This window comes from Lepidochelys olivacea, assembly GCF_965140295.1.
Source record: "Lepidochelys olivacea isolate rLepOli2 genome assembly, chromosome: 12".
NCBI lineage: Eukaryota > Metazoa > Chordata > Testudines > Cheloniidae > Lepidochelys > Lepidochelys olivacea.
The window spans coordinates 17,659,368-17,683,372 of NC_140422.1; the positions used below are offsets into that span (position 1 = coordinate 17,659,368).

At 41.0% G+C, this 24,005-nt stretch overlaps 1 protein-coding gene and 1 long non-coding RNA gene across 2 annotated transcripts in view; one reads left to right on the top strand and one right to left on the bottom strand.

The window, feature by feature from the left end:
- Positions 1–3,300: 3,300 nt before the first annotated feature.
- LOC311529146 (ATP-binding cassette sub-family C member 12-like) overlaps positions 3,301–24,005 on the top strand; it is a 110,192-nt gene continuing 89,487 nt past the window's right edge. The window contains exons 1-5 of the mRNA XM_084644891.1: positions 3,301–3,346; positions 10,282–10,406; positions 17,115–17,281; positions 17,993–18,148; positions 22,341–22,488. Coding sequence (XP_084501017.1) covers positions 10,311–10,406; positions 17,115–17,281; positions 17,993–18,148; positions 22,341–22,488 — 567 coding nt within the window. The 5' untranslated portion in view covers positions 3,301–3,346; positions 10,282–10,310. The remainder of the gene's footprint in view (positions 3,347–10,281; positions 10,407–17,114; positions 17,282–17,992; positions 18,149–22,340; positions 22,489–24,005) is intronic.
- The window catches only part of LOC311529149, a 38,874-nt gene continuing 25,271 nt past the window's right edge, over positions 10,403–24,005 (bottom strand). Inside the window, exons 4-6 of the long non-coding RNA XR_014713778.1 lie at positions 14,232–14,314; positions 11,830–11,955; positions 10,403–10,572 (exon numbers count right to left, since the gene is read on the bottom strand). This is a non-coding gene — a long non-coding RNA (uncharacterized lncRNA). The remainder of the gene's footprint in view (positions 10,573–11,829; positions 11,956–14,231; positions 14,315–24,005) is intronic.

The window sequence follows — 24,005 nt, forward strand, 5'->3', positions numbered from 1 at the left end:
AAAGAGGGTCTCCAAGGAAAGCCCTGAAATGCAGTCCTTGGCTTAAGGAAAATAGAACTCTGCCAGGCCTGGGACTAGGGGTGAAGAGACGGGAACATTCATGTAGTCCAAGAGGGGCAGAAGACCCATTTGTTTGGATGTTTATATGGAATTTGCTAGACTTCAGAGTAACAGCCGTGTTAGTCTGTATTCGCAAAAAGAAAAGGAGTACTTGTGGCACCTTAGAGACTAACCAATTTATTTGAGCATGAGCTTTCGTGAGCTGAGCTGTAGCTCACGGAAGCTTATGCTCAGATAAATTGGTTAGTCTCTAAGGTGCCACAAGTACTCCTTTTCTTTTTGCTAGACTTGTTACCCTGGTAGAGGGGCTGAACTAGAAGGCGACCTGACCAGAAGGCTAGGCCACAGAAGGTATAGATAAACCATGAAGGGCTAAAGTAGGGGGCGGGGTAGCAATGAAAAGCCCTGCAGTGCCATGCTATCGCAGTAAGTGGAACCACATGCAGAACCTCTAGATGCTCTCATAAAACAATAAATAATAAGAGATGTCCGCTTAAGCACGCTCAAATAATCTTTGAGTTTCTGCCTCCCTAAACTTCTTTAGTGGCTGGCAGTACATCACTCAGTAAGTGAAGAACTAGCCCCTCACAATAAGATGTCAAAGGGATTCCTCAATTAGCTCCATAGTTTCATAAAACTTAGGACCCGAAGGAACCATTATGATGATCTAACACAGGCCAAAACAGCAATATGAGCATCAAGCCTGTAACATCTGTTTGAGCGATAGCATATCTTTTAAAGATATCCAGTCTTGATTTAAAGACTCCAAGTGATGGAGACGCTACCATAGCCCTAGATAAGGATATCTGTTAAAATGAGCGTGTTATTTCTAGTCTGAATTTGACTAGCTTCAGCTTGCAGCAATTAGATCTCATTAGCTCTTTCTACTAGATTAAAGATCTACTATTTGACTCTCTTCCCCATGGAGGTACTAGTGGAGTGTGACGAAGTCACCACTTAACTCTCTCTTGGATAAATGAAATAGCTTTAGCTTTTTAAGTCTCTCTTTGATTTGGGGTCTGGAAAACAGACCTTACATTCTTATATCCCTTTGCTGAATCCCTTCCAACTGTTTGACATCTTCTTTGAAATATGGACATCAGAACTGGACCTAGTACTCCAGTAATGGTCTCATTTATGTCATATACAGTGGTAATACCACCTCCTTACTCTTACTTGATATATCCTTTTATCTCCACGGACTGTATTCACTCTTAGTTACAGCATTGCACTGGCAGCCCATGTTCAGCTGATTATCTACCATTATCATAGGCTCCATGGATTCATCTGACTCTATTCCCTAAAGCTGGATTGCCAGGACAATTGGGCTTGGCAACCAGAGCCTTTGCTTTTCAGGTAACCTGCTTTCTAGGGAAACTTAGCAAAATATACCAGCTGATCACCAGTTCATCTGCACCAGTGGGAGTTCTAATGTTGACAATGTTATGACACCTTCTGATGTTGTTACTATCAAGCAGGGCTAAGACTGAGCCAATATGCCATGGTACAGTGTACTGGTAGCCCTCTCACACTGCCATGATGTGCTTCAAAAATTCAGCTCCTAATTTTTTTTTTTTAAAAAGTCTCTAAGGGCTTGTCTACACTGGCAATTAACAGCGCTGCAACTTTCTTGCTCAGGGGTGTGAAAAAACACACCCCTGAGTGCAGCAAGCTGCAGCGCTGTAAAGCGCCAGTATAAACAGTGCTCCAGCACTGCGCCGTGACCACACACGGCACGTTAAAGCACTGCCGTGGCAGCATTTTAGTGTTGCCAGTGTAGACTAGCCCTAAATGTTACGGTAGCAAAGAAACATTGAGATCACATTTTTCAGATCAGCTGATGCAATGGGTCTGAAACAATAGCTCTGAGAGGTGTGCGCTGCCCCTTTATCTCAGTGAGGTATTAACTCAGGTGCCCAGTAATGATATTGTCAACATTGTTAGCTACCTGCTCATGAAAGCATGCAAGCAAGGAGAGGAAAGATCACATCCTTACAATATCCTCAAAGTGATACTTAATTTTGGCACTATCTGTGGGTGGTGTCTGGGAGCTACGTCCACTTATTCTTTCCCCCCCCCCAAGTTAAAGGGGCCAAGCAGGGATCTGAGTCCCACCAAGGAAGAGCCAAGCCCAAGGAGAATATCTGGGGATCTAAGTACCACAAAGGGGAAGCCATGCTTGAGGAGCCCAGGACAGTCTATTGACACATTCAAAGCATGCTGAAGGGGACCAAGTTTGAGGAGCCCAGAGAATAGAACAATCATATTTTGAATCTCTGCACAATCTACCATGAATAGTACCTCATTTTGGTTGACTCAGATGGGTGAGGCTTATTCTGTGGGCAGAGCTTGGAAGAATATCACTACTTTTACCGCCCCCCAATTTGCTACCATGTCACTTAAACCTCTGGAGGAGCTGGCAACCCTACCAATGCAGAGGCTCCCAGAAGAAGCTTGCACTGGCTGGCCCCATATAAACGAAAATTGCTCTGGCCAGATTTAGGAACCAGTTCAGCAAGGTATTAAAACCACATACTTAATCTTAACCATGTGAGTAGTCATACTTCATGCGCTTAATTGCACTGTTGGATAAGGCACAAAATGCTGTTGAGCTGGCCTCCCCTTGACACCCACTTCCACTGTGAAGCCTACAAGAAACTAGCCAGCTTAGATATCTATTTATTTTATTCCTTTTAAAAATTAACTTCTTTACTCCACTATGCTGTCCACTTTACTTCAAAGTGCATGCTCAGCCCCTCTGAAAACCAGGGTTTGATGTCTCATATTGGCCACTCAAAATTAAGATATAATGAATACTTCTGAAAATTTGGACCTAAGACTTGCTCAAGTCACACAGAGGGTCAGAGCCAAGAAGAGGACCCAGAAATCCTAGTTCTTAGTTCTCTGCTCTGATTCCTACCTCCTCTATTTCCCTTACATAGTACCCCTAATACTACATATAGCATTCTTGATTGTACCAGATTCATAAATCCGCCTAGACTTGAATGTAAATACTTGCATGGGTAAGGTGAATAGGATGTACATTTTCTGTGGCTCTATAGAAATCTTCACAAGCTTTACATTGACTTTTATAAGAGACACATTTAGTTATATAAGTGCTTTATCTAGAATTACACAGGACTGTCTACTCTAACCTTTAGACTAATTACACTCAGAAATTGCTGCAATACTGCCATACATAAAAACATTTGCCACAAGAACTTTGTCCTTTGCATAGAAGTTCCTTCAACAGGACAAGCCAAACTCTTCTAACTCACATGATAGGGTAAGCTTCACTTTTTTATGTGTGCACTATAAATATAAAGTTTGAATGATTGTGAGATTATTCTGCAATAAACTGCATATTATATATGATAGTATAATGGTATCAAACTTTTTTCCAGATTCATGTTCCATTGAGTTTTACTATGCAGACATAGATTAGGAAGAAAAATGACATAACTTTGTCAGTTATGAAAATACTCTATTTCATGAAAAGCTATATTATAAGTAACAATGTAAATGAAAACAGATCATACACTGTGCAATGCTTCCACCTTATTTCTTTTGAAGTGCAACCTTTAACTATTTTGTACCCATTGCTACTCTGAGTAATTAATTCCTCTCATTAATAGAAAGGACAACAAGTCAAATTTTTTATATGCAGTAATGTATACTATCAAATAGGGACACCTTATTACTGGACTGTGGTAGATTTAACTGAGTATGTCTTTTGAAATGATAATTACAGCTGATAGTTTTATTTTACATATATATATATATATATATATATATATATATAAAATAAAGTAAAATAAAACTAAGTGTACATTTTACTTTAGGATGCAAGACTTTATATTGTTGAAAAATCTTTTGAGAAAAGTGCACACAATGAAACAGTTTCATGCTGGATGAAGTTAGCTGTTCCCTGGGGCTCACTGTAGACCGTCACATATGATACTATTTTTTATTAAAGTTATTGCAATATGAGCTCCCTATCCAGCCCCAGAACCTTTCTGCAGGTGCTATCTTTATTCTACAGGTGCATTTCTTCCTTAGTGGGTGCAGAGCCATTCCACAACAGCCACCAAAGCTCCAGCCCGTACAGGCTAGTCCCAGCAACCTATGATATCACAGCTTTATAAACTCCACCGTATTATAATATGCATATAAAGACACTTTATTCCAAAACAAAACTGTCTTTCTTCCTCTACTAATGAGAGTTTCCCAACCCCCACCCTACACAATCATACATCCTGATCTTCCTAATACCTATCTCACTGTAACTCTCAATTCTCCTCTCCTGCGTTAGATGCTAAGGTGCTTTTCCGCTCTTCCATTTACCCAGTCAGGCTCCTCTTGATGGACATGATCCTCACCTTGCTTTCATTAGGTGTCCCCTTACTAACACACCCAAACACTCCCAGTTTCTTTTCCCCAGGCAAAACCCCAATCTGTCAGTGAACTTTTTTTTTTTTTTTTTTTAAAACTGTGTTACTAGTCTGCATCCTACTGATCTTTGCACACATTATTGAAGCCTGGACTACACTATGAAGTTAGGCCGATGCAAGGCAGCTTGTGGTCAAACTCGTTGTGCATGTGTCTTCACTGAAATGTAGCTCCTGCCAATATAAGTGTCCCCTTATGCCTATTTTAGAAACACCACCTCCCTAAGCAGCACAGAGCCAAGGTCGATGTATCTACGTCAATGCAGTGTGAGTGTAGATGCTGCATTACATATGTCGATCATTGCTGTCCTCCAGCACCTGTCCCTCAATACCCCACACTGACAGCTCTGGTTACCATTGTGAACGCTACTGCCCAGGGGTTACCGAGATCAGAAGCCGCCCTCCCCCCTTTAAGACCTGTGAATTTTTGAAATTCCTTTTCCCAATTGCTTGGCTTGGCAAGCACACCTAGCAACTCTCCATTGTTCAGTGCAACTGCCCCGCTGACCATGCCAGCGACCTGCTCCAGACGTGCTCCGCTTCGGAGTAGACAGGAGGCATCGGATCCCTTGGGCCCGTGGGGAGAAGAGGCTGTAAAAGCACAGCACCAAACCAGCTGCAGAAATGTGGACATGGACAAGAAGATTGCTCAGGGGAAACCAGAGAAGGAGTAGGACAGGAACCACCAGCAGCGCTGTGTCAAAGCCAAGGAGCTGTGGCAGGCATATCAGGCGGCCAGGGAGGCTAACAATCAATCTGGTGATGAGCAGCTTGCCATACTTGGTGGAGATCCCATCACCGCCCCCAGCAGCACCCGTGGATACCTCAGAGGAGCATAAGTCACAGGCTCCTGCTGTCAACAGCGAGGAAGAGTATGAGGGACAGGCGATCGGGGGATCCAGGTGCACAGCAAGCCAGCACCTATTTTTGACTCCACCGCAGTCCAGTCAGTTGAGCACAGGCAAGCCCGACCCAAGGGAAAGCACCTCGAGTACGTCAGTGGTTTAATGTTAAATAACAACAAGGATGCCCCCCTCCTCAAAGTAGCACATCTTTTTATGTATTGATTTACTCATGCTACAAGAGGTAGTGGTACAACCAAGAGAGGTAGAGTTCTTTCCTTTTCATTCCCCTCCAGAGTTAGGCTGGTGGGGGGGGGGGGGGGAAGAGGGGGAAAGAGCATGCAGAGCAGTTTGTGTACGTGCACAGGGATGTCCTGTGAATCCTCAAGAGATCTCAATGAAACTTTCATAGAGGTATTCCACAATCCTCTGCTGAAGGGTTTCTAGGGAGGGTTGCCTTATTTCTGTCACTCAGTGATAACTTCAGCAGGACCATTGCAGTACACAGTCTAGCCACATACGGACCTGGGTGGCTTTCGGATCCCAGCCGCAGCTCTCTGCCTTTGTTACCCTCAGGTGTGAGATATCAGGTAAAATCACCACCGCTTGTGGAAAATGGTGCCAAGTATTCAGTGCCATTGCCCTATACTACTATAATCATGCAATTGAGCAATTCCCGCCTCGTTTCCCCAGCCCCTGGAGGTCCATGCTCACGTTGGCTGGTGCTGTAACTGATGCCAGGCACAAGCTATACCAAGCAGATGTGAGAATGCAGTGCTTAAAACTTTCAGGTAACCGTAGCAGGGTGAGACTCACCAGTGTGGCGCCTCCTGCTGGTCGTCTTAGGAATTAGCTCTTTCCAGCCTTCGGTGCGCCTTCTGCAGGCTGGTGTCTCACCTACCACTGGCCCCGTGTCCCTCCCGAACCCCGGTGCTCTTTTCCTCAAGGTTCTGCCCCCTGGCAGTGCCCCCACACTCTGGGTCTCCCCTCCCAGGGGAACCCCCAACCCTCTAAACCCACCTTGTCTCAGTGGCTACTGCCAGTCATCATCAAGCCCCCGCTCACTGTGGCAGACTGCAGTATAATGGCCACTCATCACTGGCAAGGGGTTAGGACCGGCTGCCTTTGCCTGTCCTCAGGCTGCCCCTCTGCAGCCCCAGTACCTTTTGGCCTTAAACAAGGCCTGCAGCCTGGGGGTTTACCAGGCTGGAGCTCCCCAGCTCCATTTGCTCTTCCCCAGCACTAGCTCCACTTTAGGTACCTCGCACCCAAACAACTAGCTCTTCCCACTCCAGGGCTAGAGTGAGACTCCTACAGCTCCTGGCCCTCAGCCCTCTTATAGGGCCAGCTGTGGCCTGATTGGGGCATGGCCCCAGCTGTGGCTGCTTCCCCCAGTCAGCCAAGCTGTTCCCAGCCACAGCCCTCTCCAGGTTTTCTTTTACTATTGGCTCTTCCAGGGCTGTTTTAACCCCTTCAGGGCTGGAGTGGGGTGACCACCCCACTACAGGAGCATTAAAGACAATAACAGCTTCACATACCATGGCCAGGTAGAGCACACTACAACAACACCACATGCTACTCTGGCTCACTATGAAAATGGTCTTTCAAAGCCTCCCTGAGCTGCATAGCTCTGTGTTGTGCTCTTCTAATACCCCTTATATCTGGCTGTTCAAATTCAGCAGAGAACTGCTCCACCTCAGCAGAAGCTTTCCCCCTTTTGCTGCACAGATATTATGCAGGACACAGCAGGCAGCTATAACCATTTGGATATTTTTCTCACTGAGGTCCAATGCCAGTGACCCTTCAAACAACCAAAGGCACATTCAACTGTCATTGTGCACCTGGTAGTTGAATCTTTTCTCAGTGCTGTCGAGGTAACCAGTGTACAGCGTCACGAGCAAGGGGTAGGCTGGGTCACCCAGGATCACTACTGGCATTTCAACTTTGCCAATGGTAATCTGCTGATTGGGAAAGAAAGTCCCTGCCTGCAGCTTTCTGAACAGTCCTGTATTGTATTCTAAAAGTGCAAGCATCATGCACCTTTCCTGAGCAGCCGACACGGAGGTGAGTGAAGCATCCCTGGAGATCCACCAGCACTCGCGTAAGCATAGAAATGTGGCACTTTCTGTTGATTTACTCTGAGGCAAAGTGATCTGGTGCCAAAATAGGTATATGCGTGCCATCTATCTCTCCACCATAGTTTGGGAACCCCATTGCTGCAAATCCATCCACTATGTCCTGCACATTGCTGAGAGGTCACAGTCCTATGTAGCAGGAAGCGATTAATAGTCCTGCACATTTGCATGACAGTGGAGTCAGCAGTCAGTTTTCAGAAATTGAGAGAGGTAAATAGTGGTGTCCCTCAAGAGTCTGTACTGGGACCAGTACTGTTCCACATATTCATAAATCATCTGGAAAATGGGATCAACAGTGAGATTAGATTTTGCAAAATTTGCAGATGATACAAAACTACTCAACATATTTAAGTCCCAGGCAGACTGTTAAGATTTACAAAGGGATCTCATAAAACTGGGTGACTGGGCAACAAAATGGCAGATGAAATTCAATGTTGATAAATACAAAAGTAATGCACATTGGAAAACATAACCCCAACTATACATATAAAATGATGGGGTCTAAATTAGCTGTTACCACTCAAGAAAGAGATTTTGGCATCATTGTGGATAGTTCTCTGAAAACATCCACTCAATGTGCAGCAACAGTCAAAAAAGGTAACAGAATGTTGTGAATCGTTAGGAAAGGGATAGATAATAAGATAGAAAATATCATATTGCCTCTATATAAATCCATGGTATGCCCACATCTTGAATACTGCATGCAGATCTGGTCGCCCCCATTTCAAAAAAGATAATTGGAATTGGGAAAGGTACAGAAAGGGCAACAAAAATGATTAGCTTTCATATGAGGAGAGATTAATAAGACTGGGACTTTTCAGCTTGGAAAAGAGACAACAAACGGGGTATATGATAGAGGTCTAGAAAATCATTACTGGTGTGGAGAAAGTAAATAAGGAAGTGTTATTTACTCCTCCTCAGAACAGAAGAATGAGGGGTCACCAAATGAATTAATAGGCAGCAGGTTTAAAACAAACAAAAGGAAATATTTTTTCACACAGTGCACAGTCAAACTGTGGAAGTCTTTGCCAGAGGATATTGTGAAGGCCAAGACTATAACAGGGTTCAAAAAAGAACTAGGTAAGTTCATGGAGGATAGGTCCATCAATGGCTATTAGCCAGGAAGGAAAGGGATGCAAAACCATGCTCTGAAGTGTCCCTAGCCTCTGTGTGCCAGAAGCTGGGAATGGGCGACAGAGGATGGATCACTTGATGACTACCTGTTCTGTTCATTCCCTCTGAAGCACCTGGCATTGGCCACTGTTGGAAGACAGGATACTGGGCTAAGTAGACCATTGGTCTGACCCAGTGTGGCCATTCTTATGTTCTCTGCTTACCCAGGATATCAGCTAAGAGGCCTCCCTCCTAAGTTCAGGCTGAGTGCTAATACTTAGGCCCTTAAACATATACTCAGCCGTAGGGATGTGAGCTTTAATCATCACTGTAATCAGATGATTATCTGGCCCACAGAGAATGCCTAAAGGAAGGTGAGGTAGGATCTGGTATAAAGCATTTATTGTCATGAATTTGGAACAACCTCGTTATGCACAAGCGATGAAGCCATGTAAAGTTATGCAGGTCATTCTAGATGACTGATCACATGGATGCACTGTCTACTCTCTATGTAAAGGAACAAAGCTGAATAGTCTGATCATCAGATTATTTGTCTCAATACAGAGAGACTTCACATTTTCCAAATGTGGCAAAAGTTTCACATATTTCTGAGCATCTTGACATATATCATCAAGGCCCCACAAATCATAAGAATATCATCAAACAGGAGATTTTGAATGTCAAGTTATTCAATGCATGCATCATAAAATAACTGCACTGAATTCTAAAATTCATCTGTCTGAATGTCTCTAACACTAGATGGTTGCATTGGAAACGTAAAAAGTTATTTTTCACATGTTGTCTGTATTAAATACCTGCAATCATTCCTCTGTCCTCACCCAAAGGATCTGTTTTTTTTCTATATCCAGCTTGACTGAAATACTGCCAGTTGGCTGTGCAAGCTCAGTACGTGGAACACATGCCAAGAATTGCTGGTAGTCCATTCCTGACAAAAAGAATGAGTTTAAGACCTTATAGAGATTTCCAGTTGTGTGTGTGTGATTCTTTCACAGTAATTGCATTGCGCAATATTCTAGGAATATTTGCTAGTGAATCTCAGATTTCAATATCTCCATTCAAATATGAAAGAGGGGTCATGGTGAAAAGGGGAGAGTAAGAATTAGCAGCCCAACAAGAAAAACTTTAGTCTGACCAGATATGAAACTGGGTCCAATGGGAATGCACCGGGGGGGGGGGGGCACCTCCGGCCCTGGGGCCATAGAACGTGCCCCTCCAAAAGCCATACAATTTTTATTCCTGCGCATGCCCCAGCTTTGGCCTGGAAGTGGATGGAGGAAGAAGTTCAGAACTAGCAACCCAAGAGGAGGAACATCAAGGGTGTACTGCACACCCAATCTTGAATTTGATTTTTATGTGAAAATTTGAACACTAGAAATACATCACAAAAATCTGACGCAAACTAACTTCTTTGGAGGACACAGGAAATGCCCATGGAAAATCAGCATAGCTCCATTCCTTAACACCCAACTGAGGATCTGGCCCTAAAAGTTGGTGTTCTGTATCCTACCAGATCAGCTTTTTAGCAAACTGTTGATGGGATATAAGTGTTTCTTAAGCACAGTTTAACTGAATGAAAAAGCTGTGGTAATGGAAAAGGCTTCAGGCTCACTTACCTTTGCTGTGTTTTTGTAATATTTGTTTTTCTTTTCTTTTCTATTTTAGAAAAGAAAGAGTTGTGGTACTAACAGAAAATGCCAAGTAAGAAGAGTAAATGTTTTTCTGGCCCCAAAAATAATTCAGCCAAAGAGAAAAATGTAGAAGGTAATGGAGTGATCGGCCTCACTTACGTAAGTAACAATTTATTGAGTTAAACTACATTACAGCCATGTATAGTGGCCCAAATTCTATTTTTCACTCATCCAGTCTGAAGGTACTTCAAAAGGAGCTTTCAGTGCCACTTTACACTGGCAGGAGCATTTCTCTTCTATGTAGATCATATGAAGTTTTTCTTGTCTGCAAAGTAAATATGGTATATTAATTGTCTGAAATAGTTCCAGTTTATGACTTTTAAGAAAGGTCACAGTTTGGGGAGGAAGACAATCTTAGCGCCTAATCTTGCATCCCACACTCAGGCAAAGCTCCTGATTGTCTTGGTAAGAAATACAGGATGGGCCCATTTAAAAAGTGCTTAATATTGTACCAAGAAACAGCATTTGCACAGCTGATCCTCCAGCTTACTGACTGCTTCTTTTCTTCATGACTGGCTACTAAAAGACACCAAAGGGGCAGGATGTGTTCCCTGCCCCCACCGCAGATAAGGACTGAATCCCCACGCTGTCAAATCTCACAGGGGCTAAAAAAGAAATACCTTTTTGCTTTTTCTATGTGTCGTCTCTGAAAGAGGATTCAATATAGGTGTGACTAACTCCAGCACTACAGTCACCAATAGGATCCTGCACTGGAGGGGAGCCCGGTTGCTGGGCTACAAAGAGGGTCTGTAGTGGAGTTAATTTGCTCTTTATGCATAAAAAGGTTAAGCATTCTCGATGGACACCTTCTAGCTTTTGCTTCAGGAGGAATGTTTGGGGTGATGTTTCCTTAACAGAATTGGGGAAGGAATGTTGGTGCCAGAAGGTTCCCTGCAGGTTGCAAGCGGCAGTTGGACTGAGCAGTTGGAGAGCGAGAGGTCTGTGTAATAGTAATGACAGGCAGGACTTCCCTCAATGTGGAGAGAAACAGATGATGATGAAAATGAGCTGAAGGAGAAAGGGAGTACCAGAGAAAATATAAAGAAGAGATTAAAAACACAAAATTTGAAGGGAAAGGAACAAGAAAGACCCCAAGAAAACAGATAAGTGCCTTGTGTTGCACCTGCTAGGGATGTCCAGCTTGGCCCTAATTTTCTGAGCACTTACATTTCCCACTGACATCAGCTGGAGTTGAGGGTGCTCAGCACTTGAGGCCTCTGGTGGCTAAAGGGAACAAGAACTCCCCAATAACTGTAGTGATAGCCTATAAAGGAAAATGTTACAAGGCTGGGGGTAGCTATCTGGAGGGAATGGGGAGCTTGTCGCATGGGACACACACAAGTCTTTTGTTAGTTTTACTTTAAAATTTTCCCATTTAACAACTCCCATTTAAAAAATGTTTTCCCTTACAGAGGAGACTTCTGCTTTTGCTCGTTTACATGTGACCTGAGAGCAGGCTACGAAAAAGACTGGGGCTACAGAATAAAGAGGGAATAAAAAGAAGCCACTAGTTTCCACCTACTCTGATTCATAGATTCCAACAGTAAAGAGACTAAAGACAAGGCAGGAAGGAGAGCCTGGATAGGGATGAGTAGTCTTGACACCAGGTTCCCAAAGGATGTCCTTTGTGCCCCAAGTATAAGGCTCCCTGTAAAATATATTATGAAATAAGAGGTGGAGCAAAGAGGAGACAACCTGTGTAACGGTAATAATAATAATTATAATAATTTTATTATGCTCCATTAAATTATCATGATTGCTTATGACCCCAAGGAGCTATTCCAACAGCCAGGGATTGCTGTGGTCATGCCCCTTTTCTCCTGGTTACACCTCTCCTCTGGCCACAGGGAGGTGGGAGCTACTACAATGACTAGGTGACACCCTAGGACACCCCCTATGCAGGAAGAGTCCTCCAGTAGCTGGCTCAGAGCAGTGTCACATCAGTGGCACAGCATACAGTAGCGTCCGTGTAGGATTGGATCTGGCTTTATATATTCCCTTAGTGAATCCACATTTAACTAATGTTTTTAACCCATACCTAACCATGTTTTCAAAATCCTTCAGTATATTTGTTACTTTTCTTTGGATACGCTCCATTTTATTAATATCTCTGTGGTAATTCAGATGCAGCTTCATTAGTGCTGTATCTGCCAACATCTCATATAAAATACCTCCTCTGATACAGCCTGTGCTTTCTCTGGAACTGTATTTCACTGTAGAGTAACATTCAATTTACTGGCTATTATTTTGCCCAAATCTTTGTCTGAAGTATTGCTGTCTAACTAGCATTCTTCCATATTAATTATTGCACAGGCATTTTATTCTTAGGTAAAAAAGTGGCCAAATCCCAAGAGGTGTTGCTCCCTTGCTAAACACCTGCAATTCCCACTGTGGTCCACAGTACTTGCAGATAGTTAGCACGTGCTCGGCACATCTCAGGATTTTCACCTTAGCATTTGTCTTTACTGAACCAAATCTATTAATTTCTGTCTACTTCAGTAACTTTTTAAGCTCAAGTTATATATTTGCATTGTCTTACATTGCCTCTCCTCCTTATGTTGTATTATCCCATAGAAATTTGGTTAGAATATTAAAGTATTGTACATAAAAAAAAATGGCAGATATAGACACTTATTTTTGCACATTGTATCTCTGTTAAAACAACTCTGCAGCTGCTGTCTTTTTATTAATAGGGCAAATTGCCTTGTGAAAAGCAGTGTACTTCTGAATGCAGACATAGTTCTTTAGTATCTTATACAAAAGTTCCTTGTGGCTGTTTAGAAAAGTTCCTAGGAGTGTTATTTAAAAATTGCAATTAATCAGGCTTAACAAACAACAGAAAGCCCCAAAGACCACCTGATATATTAGATATTATTAAGTGTGCAGTACAAACCTGGGAAATTTGTTGTAATTTACATAAAACTGACCCAATTATGTACATTACAATGTGTGAATTCTCAACTAAGAATGTGCTATACAGGTTGAAATTCATGGTTGTGATGTCATAGTTTAAGGCCAGAAGGGACCACCAGATAATTGAGGAGGACCTCCTATATATCACAGAGAAGGGAAGGGGCACATTTCACCAAAATTGGAGATCTGAGTGAAATAACTTGTGTTAAACTAGTTTCTCCTCAAAGGACATCCAATATGGCAAGTTATTTCATCAACATTATTGAATATATACAGGGTAAACACATATTTCAGGCTCGTGCAGGAAGACAAATGGAGAATATCATGTGCAAGCAGTTCTGAAGTGAACTATAAAATAATGAGAGGAAAAGCAGATTTAACTTGCTATATGCTTTAGCCCAGAGCTGGAAGTTTTAGCGCACCTCGTGCCCTGTTCAAACAACCTTTTAATCCCAGCCCCACAGCTGCCAGAGACTGAAGATTGTTTATTTGTACTATTATTAGAAATGTAGGGCCAACTATGCTCTCAATTACACTGGTACACGTCCATAAATTTCAGTGGGGTTGCCCTAGTGTAATAGAGCAGAATTTGACCCTTATTCTATTTAATTAAATCTAGGTGCATTAAATTGTTATGCACATCTTTTGGGTTTCATTTATCATTGTTAATTAAAGGTGATCTTAAAAACAAAATAAAAAGTTGCTTTTACCATATACACCTTTTTATTAGGCTCTGATTTAGTAAAGCACTTAACACTTACTTACTCCATCCCTGTTCTGCACAGCATTTAAGCTTGTGCTTAAATCTCACTGAAGTCAAAGTTAAGTATGTATTAAGGGTTGTCCTGAATAAGGATAGCTTCCTGAATTGAAGTTTATATACACAGATGACCTTTCAAACTTTCAATAAGTTTTACTTTAGTTGTACATGAGAAATTTCAGGAATATCATAGGCTCTAAGAATCAGTACCTCTGTTCCTAAAATTGACAGAAGGGAGAGGTGTAGCTTACCTTACAGCCTTATGTGACATCAATATTAAAGTCTTCCAAAAATGGCAGGATCCTCCAGCAGAGAGAGGAGGCTGTCTCTAATCCTAACATTAAAAACAAGAATTCCCCGTCCCCATATCACCAGTCCTGGGATGAATATTTACACAATACATATATGTGTGACTTATACACATATTCATTGTGTATATATTTATATAAACACACACAAGAGAACTTTTGTAGGGCACATGCCCTGAATCATTTTCCAATGGCTAATGAAGATTAAAATTTATTTTTCAGGAGGTCTTGGCTACCCCCACCTTCCCAAATAATAATCTAGCATTTACTTCACATGCATTTGAATAAAGATTATTTTTTCTGCTGCTGCAAAAGGACAGCTTTCCCCCACAATTTATCACAAGTATAATGTTACAAAATTAGCATTTCCTGTTTTAATGGCATCATGTGTACTACATTAGTGAAAACTCATATTTTACATAATCAAGTATAATACAATTTCATTGTCAGACTAAAATCTCCAACATCGTTATGAACAGATATTTGTTTATCACATAAGTATATTATGATCTATATTGCTGATAGAGTCCTGTAGCTGTCCATTAGCAGTTTATATAAAAACTGTTCTTCAAAAATATATCTTTACATCTTTTTAGAAGACTCACTATATAGTACTTTCTATATCTTCATTAAAAAAAAAACAGGGAAAGAAATGGTAAAATGAAACCTTTAGAGATTTGACCAAAGGAAATTGACATGAGACATGGTTTTTGCAGTTGAATTGCAAAGAGCACCATTTTAAAAATTCATTAAAAGTATGGCAACTTGATTTCTCAGCAGCTTCAATTTTATTGTTAAATCAGTTGAGTATTTTAAATCAGAACAGTTGTATTGGGGAGATTATTATCTTCAGTTGACATGATTGCAGTAAGTTTATGAAAAAAAATGTCAAATAATGGGAGTTATTTTGCCCAGTATCCCTCTGAGCATTTACAGGAGCAAAAATGTAACAAGAAATAAAAGGTTATAGGGCTTGAATCTCTGAGTGATACAGATGGTAATCAGTCTTTTTTCATTAAGATATGCCTTCTTCAGCATTTTAGAAGAAGGTTGCTAGAAAATGTCCTATTTGCAAATCTCAGTCCTCATTCACCAAAGAGTTCATTTTTCTTGGTTCTGTGTTCAGTGCTCAGCATATTGTGTCAAACACTTTGTTCATATATTCGTACAAGGTCTAATCTGCTTTCTGGGAAATATAATGGTTATGGTGTTTCAGATGCACTTTATTTCCTTAAACTAGAAAGAAAAGGAAGTCAGGACATGTTTATAAAAGAGATTCTGTCTATAACGGCCAGAACTGTGCTAACACTTACTACCTTTCTAGTGAACTGTGCGTAAACATTTTTTGGGTGAAAATACTCCATTAAAAGTGTCCATGCCCATTGTATGCAGGACCATAGGGACCATGCAAACAAATTAAATGGCACAAACAAGTTTTAAAAAATAATGGAAGAAACAATGGAAACGAGCAAGATGCCTGTTTCCATCTCCCAGCATTTATACACGTTCTAGAGATGGCTGATGCAGTTTCACAGATATAAATCAAGACTAACTCCAGTGAAGAAAACAGGGTAAGACCGGTGTAACATGGAGTGAGGGAAATCAGAATCTGGCTCCTGCTCGGATAAATCTCTCTGCTCAGGGTATTTACAGTCTCCATCAATGTACTATCAAACGGTTTATTTTCATTACATGGAAGCAAGATAGCAAATGGGTGTATGGTCCTAATAGCATCAATATTGGGTCTATGTTTGTCTAATATTTTATAAACAATTCGGAATAAATGAATTGTAAATTGATCAAATATGCAGATATCACAAAATTTCTGGAGAAGAATCTGCAAATGTGCCCTTAGAAAGAATTACAGAATGATCCACAGAGAACTAGAGAACTGGACAGAAATAAGTGGGAATGAGTTTACTTTGAAAAATGAATTATGTGAGCATGGTGTGAAGGATAGAAATAATAGCATACAGAAGTGCAAAATGGAGATTGTTGGTTAAGACATCTTAAATACAGAGATGGGTAAAGGCACAAAAATCCAACATGAATTTACAGATGCTACACTGGGGGGGCGGGAACCAAAGCTATTCTGGGGTATATACACACTTCATCTCTTAATATAGCTTTAGTACATTCAGACTCAGACTTTTTACAGTTTGAAATGCTTCACTAGAAAAAGACTGAAGAGAAACTCCATAGAAAGGCTACAAAAATGATGAAAGGATTAGGCAGTATAACATACAAAGACAGACTAAGGGCTCAATCCTAGCATCCTGAACGTAGGAAAAAAACTCCTTTTGACTTCAGTGGGGTTTGGGTAAGACCCTAAATTGCCAAGGCAGGTCACTGAGGCAACAGTGTTAGAGATGTTAACCATAAACTTGATTAAACTCATAAGCTGACATTTTCAAGGTATTGGTACCTAAAATTTGAGGACCTATATCCACATTAGGTACCAAAAATAAATGACCTGATTTTGAGAGATGCTGAGCTGCAAGTGTTAAGTGTATTGTGGTTTAATGGGGTTTCTCAGTACATCAGAAGGCAAAGGCAAAAGGCTTTGGAGAAGCTTGTAGGTTTTTATAGTTTTGGTTACTGAGTTACCGTGGTGATGGGAGCATTATAAATGGGGAGAGAGTGTATGTGTATTTCTACATGTGTGCAAGGGAATGAAATAGATAACTATGGAGATCCTTTCCAGCCTTTGGCTAATAAGATATTATTGTGGTTTGAAAATGGTTATGGGCTTTACCACACATTTTAAAATGTTATTTAAAAGTAATTAATGCTAATATGTTCTATTTTTAAAATTTTACTTCAAAGAGAAATCTGACTGAGCACAAGCAACCTTGGTACCTGCAAACCAGCACAATGGTTACTTCAGCACCGTATCTGCTACCTCATCTAGATATACGAGATGATGAAAGGACCTTTCACCACAAATATGAACCTAGTTTAAAAACAATGATTCCTGTCCGCCCCAAAGCAAAGCAAGTCACATTTATTTATAATTGAAATATAATATATAGAAAGAAAATCTACAGAAAGAAAATCATTTTCTGATGGCTAATGAAGGTTAAAATTTATTTTTCAGGAAATCTTGGTTACCCCCACCTCCCCAACTATTAAGCTAGAATCTACTTCAAATGTATTTTAGTGGTTGAAATTCACATTAACTATGTTTTAATGAACTACTAACGGTGTCTCACTCATATTTAATTGGTTAATTGAGTTAATACATTGCCAAAAAAATTTTGAGGTATAATCTGAGCTGAGCTAAACTGACAGAATCTGACATTTCAGCATTGTTGAAAGCTAGCATGAGTAACTACTTATGATGCTCTGTGTATGCCCTGGAGCATTATCTGAGGAGGATACTGATTAAATGCAGCAAATGCCAGTTGACTTCAAGTAATGAAGCTGGTTTTTAGCTCAGAAGCTGAGCACACAGAGCGCTTTGGAAGCTACAGACTAGATTCTCACCCCATCAGTGACCTTACCTTATCATTAATTAATAAGTGGTGTATTCATACTATCTATCACTCCACTAAGGGATGCATGATGATCTCTGCCTAACACTATAAAAAGGTCTTTATATGGCTCAGAAAACATAATTTTCTACAGTTAACATTTGTAAGGTCAGTGAGACAACTGTGAAATTAACTTGAATACAGTATTAGTAGCTTGTATTTTTCCCCTAGATCTGCTGTTAACCCAATGGATAATGCAGGACTGTTCTCATTTGCTACATATTCTTGGCTTTCATCTTTAATGATCAAAGGATACAGACACAATATTAATGTGGACACCTTACCTCCATTATCATATCATGATAGTTCAGAGCCAAATGCAAAAAGGTAGGACTATTTCAATTTCAATATAATTATTGTAAGATTCCTCCTTATGTGGTGTTCTTTATTGAGAGTCATGATTTGAGACTTCGGGGCGGAGTGGGGGCATTAGATATAAGATACAATAGCAGTTTTTAGCTGCAAAATGTTTTGCATGTTTCCTACTGTTTGACTCAGTACAGGATCCTTAAGCAAAAAACAATAAAACAATAAAAAAAAGAGGAGGAAGAGAAAGGAAAAGAAGAAAACAAGTTGTTAGGATTGGTTTTTGAAAAAAAGATACAGAAGAAGGGAGAAAGAAACAAAACTTCTTGAGTCTTCTCTCCTTTATTGCTTTTCCATTTATTCTTTCTCCCCATATCTTATACAAGGATTCTACATTGCAAGAAGCTGAGGTAGGGGGCAACTCCCCACAAGGAAGACCCAGGTGTGTTGAAATCAAGAACTCCCTCCAAAATGTTAGCCTTCTGTATGGCCAACAAGACTTCTTCAGCTATGGCACTACAGGTCCTGGTCCAACGCCCACTGTAGTCCATGGGAGTCTTTCCATTAATGGGATTTGAAACAGACCTGAAGGGCTCAATCCTGACAGGTGCTGAACATTCTGGCCCAAATCTAGCAATGCACATAAGTACATTAACTTTAAACACATGTTTAAATGTGTTGCTGGATCAAGACCAGAATGTCAGCATCATACAGTATTGAGCCTAAATATATTGCAAAGCTCTTGGAAAGGACTAGTAAATTTTGCACATAATGGATTGGGAAAAGCATATTAAAGACCCTATGTAACTTTGATTTAGTGGTTCATTAGTTCAGCCCCAGGTACTATCTGCCACCAATTAATTCCTGAGATTTTGAAAACTATTTCAACCTCTCCGACTCAAGGAATATTTCCAAAATACCTCTGAACAACATACTAATCCACAGAGGCCTCCCTACCAACATTACAAAAAGAAGCATTCTAGGTGGACTCCTCCTGAAGGTCGAAACAGCAGACTGGTCTTCTACATAGAGTGCTTCCGCTGACGTGCACGGGCTGAAATTGTGGAAAAGCAGCATCACTTGCCCCATAACCTCAGCCGTGCAGAACACAATGCCATCCACAGCCTCAGAAACAACTCTGACATCATAATCAAAAAGGCTGACAAAGGAGGTGCTGTTGTCATCATGAATAGCTCGGAATATGAACAAGAGGCTGCTCGGCAGCTCTCCAACACCACTTTCTACAAGCCATTACCCTCTGATCCCACTGAGAGTTACCAAAAGCAACTACAGCATTTGCTCAAGAAACTTCCTGAAAAAGCACAAGATCAAATCCGCACAGACACACCCCTGGAACCCCTACCTGGGATATTCTATCTGCTACCCAAAATCCATAAACCTGGAAATCCTGGGCGCCCCATCATCTCAGGCATTGGCACCCTGACAGCAGGATTGTTTGGCTGTGTAGACTCTCTCCTCAGGCCCTACGCTACCAGCACTCCCAGCTACCTTTGAGACACCACTGACTTCCTGAGGAAACTACAATCCATCGGTGATCTTCCTGATAACACCATCCTGGCCACTATGGATGTAGAAGCCCTCTACACCAACATTCCACACAAAGATGGACTACAAGCCGTCAAGAACACTATCCCTGATAATGTCATGGCTAACCTAGTGGCTGAAATTCGTGACTTTGTCCTTACCCATAACTATTTTACATTTGGGGACAATGTATACCTTCAGATCAGCGGCACTGCTATGGGTACCTGCATGGCCCCACAGTATGCCAACATTTTTATGGCTGATTTAGAACAACGCTTCCTCAGCTCTCGTCCCCTAAAGCCCCTACTCTACTTGCGCTATATTGATGACATCTTCATCATCTGGACCCATGGAAAAGAAGCCCTTGAGGAATTCCACCATGATTTCAACAATTTCCATCCCACCATCAACCTCAGCCTGGTCCAGTCCACACAAGAGATCCACTTCCTGGACACTGCAGTGCTAATAAACAATGGTCACATAAACACCACCCTATACCGGAAATCTACTGACCGCTATTCCTACCTACATGCCTCCAGCTTTCACCATGACCACACCACACGATCCATCGTCTACAGCCAAGCTCTGCGATACAACCGCATTTGCTCCAACCCCTCAGACAGAGACAAACACCTACAAGATCTCTATCAAGCATTCTTACAACTACAATACCCACCTGTGGAAGTGAAGAAACAGACTGATAGAGCCAGAAGAGTTCCCAGAAGTCACCTCCTACAGGACAGGCCTAACAAAGAAAATAACAGAACGCCACTAGCCGTCACCTTCAGCTAAAACCCCTCCAATGCATTAGTAAGGATCTACAACCTATCCTGAAGGATGACCCAACACTCTCACAAATCTTGGGAGACAGGCCAGTCCTTGCCTACAGACAGCCCCCCAACCTGAAGCAAATACTCACCAACAACCACATACCACACAACAGAACCAGGAACCTATCCTTGCAACAAAGCCCGTTGCCAACTGTGCCCACATATCTATTCAGGGGACACCATCAAAGGGCCTAACCCAGGAACCTATCCTTGCAACAAAGCCCGTTGCCAACTGTGCCCACATATCTATTCAGGGGACACCATCACAGGGCTTAATAACATCAGCCACACTATCAGAGACTCGTTCACCTGCACATCCACCAATGTGATATATGCCATCATGTGCCAGCAATGCCCCTCTGCCATGTACATTGGTCAAACTGGACAGTCTCTACGTAAAAGAATAAATGGACACAAATCAGATGTCAAGAATTATAACATTCATAAACCAGTCGGAGAACACTTCAATCTCTCTGGTCACGCAATTACAGACATGAAGGTTGCTATCTTACAACAAAAAAACTTCAAATCCAGACTCCAGCGAGAAACTGCTGAATTGGAATTCATTTGCAAATTGGATACTATTAATTTAGGCTTAAATAGAGATTGGGAGTGGCTAAGTCATTATGCAAGGTAGCCTATTTCCCCTTGTTTTTTCCTAACACCCCCCACCACAGACGTTCTGGTTAAACTTGGATTTATGCTGGAAATGGCCCACCTTGATTATCATACACATTGTAAGGAGAGTGGTCAGTTTGGATGAGCTATTACCAGCATGAGAGTGAGTTTGGGGTGGGGGGGGGGTGAGAAAACCTGGATTTGTGCTGGAAATGGCCCATCTTGATTATCATGCACATTGTAGAGAGAGTGGTCACTTTGGATGAGCTATTACCAGCAGGAGAGTGAGTTTGTGTGTGTATGGGGGTGGGGAGGTGAGAAAACCTGGATTTGTGCTGGAAATGGCCCACCTTGATTATCATGCACATTGTAGGGAAAGTGGTCACTTTGGATAAGCTATTACCAGCAGGAGAGTGAGTTTGTGTGTGTGTGTTTTGGGGGGGGAGGGTGAGAAAACCTGGATTTGTGCTGGAAATGGCCCACCTTGATTTTCATACACATTGTAAGGAGAGTGGTCACTTTGGATAAGCTATTACCAGCAGGAGATTTGTGTGTGTGGTTTTTGGAAAAAAAAAAGGGGGGGGGGTGAGAAAACCTGGATTTGTGCTGGAAATGACCCACCTTGATTATCATATACATTGTAAGGAGAGTGATCACTTTAGATAAGCTATTACCAGCAGGAGAGTGGGGTGGGAGGAGGTATTGTTTCATGGTCTCTGTGTATATAATGTCTTCTGCAGTTTCCACAGTATGCCTCCGATGAAGTGAGCTGTAGCTCACGAAAGCTTATGCTCAAATAAATTGGTTAGTCTCTAAGGTGCCACAAGTACTCCTTTTCTTTGTGCAAATACAGACTAACACGGCTGTTACTCTGCAAAATATTTCAACCTAGTCCATTTTGGTATACATACACTTAGCTGAACAGTTAAGAATATATGTCCTCAGATTGCAAATGTTAATGTTTCAATGTGATAATTTCCTTAGAGGAATTACATTGAATAATGAATTCCCTTCATGAATTGTTGATCTATAAAAATGTTATTTGTATAATTTTTAGATTTCTATAACTATTGATTGATAGGATGAGGAACTGAAGTTTAATTTTACCATAGTAGCAGTTTCATATATGTTTCTTATTAACTGTTGTGATTAGAAGAAATGCTTTACTATTCTATTTAACCTTCTACTCTTTTAATATGTGGGGATATTTTTTTCTCCAGATTTCGACTCCTTTGGGAAGCAGAGCTTGCAAGAGTTGGGCCTGAAAAAGCTTCTTTGGGCAGAGTAGTTCTTAAATTTCAGAGAACAAGAATTTTGGTGGATGTGATAGCAAATTTCATTTGTATTATCTTGGCTGCTTTAGGACCAGTAAGTAGTTCCATACTGATTAACAATTTTACAATCAATTTACAGCATTACTGTCAAATATTTTTACATTCTTTATGGTTATTATTTTATTCTCTGTGTTCGGCTTTGATGGATGTTAATTAAATGGTCTAGAAATGAATATTAGGCTGAGTGTAGTTTGCCTTCTATTCAAGCTAATTACTTTTTTCATGTACAGTAACATATTTTGAGCTATAGTGACCAAGGTCTATTTGTGCTATGTTAATAAAACAAAATGACAAGGGACACAGAAGACAAATAGGAAAGAGCTGGGCTACAGTTGGCTAAATGTTGCCAAAAACCTTCTAAAAATATCTGTTCATCTTTTAAAAAGGGTTCACACACCTTTGTGTTTCTTTTCCACAGATGTTCTTGCAAAGAAATTTATTAATAGGAATATTAGAGGAAACGATGACTTAAGTAAATATTGCAGAAAGATAGGAAGCACAGTCAATTTTTTCCATTTCCATGTTCTCACAATCTGAACAAGTAGCAGGATTACAAAACTGAGTTTCTCCTTGGTTTATTTTCTCTGCAGAGCTCTCTCTCACCCACCTCACACCCCATACTTGTGTGTGTGCAAAGAGTAGCATAATATTGAAAAGACATCATATGTTCAGATTCTATGAAGAATATACATACATAAGCCATGCTCCATAGGGAAGGCATATCACACAACCAAAGTTGCACTAGTTTAACTAAAATAGTGTTTAAAATCCAGTGAGATAAACTGGTGCAAGCCCCTGTATGGACACATTTAAATCAGATGGCAACTGGCTTATATTGGTTTAGCCTAATTCTGTAATTAAAGGTAAAAAAACAGTAATGGAACTGCTCTGTATCTGCATCGCCTCTGTAGTTCCATCACTCCCCTCTGCAGTGGAGAGAAGACAGGAGGATCTATGTAGTAGCAGATCCTTTGGCCCTGTCCCAAAGCCCATTTGATCCTTGTGGCTGGCATGCTGGGGACTGTCCACTGAGATGAGCTCCAAATTATACTAAGCTTTGCAGAGCCCCAGAACTCTCACTCTAATTTGCACCTCACCAGTTCCACTGCCAGGAAAGCCTCCGTGGCTGTAGAGAGGTCGGGCAGGATTTACCCTTTAACAGTTAATTTTAGTGTACTGCAATTAATCTCTCTCTTGTGAACTAAGTATGGGAAATGGAGACAATTTTTTGTTGCTCAGTTATTGATGCAATTTTAAAGAATTAACAGGCATTAAAGGACATTAACCTCACCAATCACCTGTAATGAGAGGATTCCATGGATGTCTCAAGGCCAAATGAGTCTGCTTTATAAAAAACAAATATTAAAGCATAATGTCTCATCTAAAGTATGATGTCATGGAAGGTCTGGGTCAAATCAGATGTTTTATTGCAAATTTAAAAAAGATTTCTGGTGACATATAACATGAGCTTCAACTTATAAGAGTTCAGGAAGAGTTCAAGATCAGCTAGCTGTTCATACATATAGAATCCCCATATTCTATATATGACAA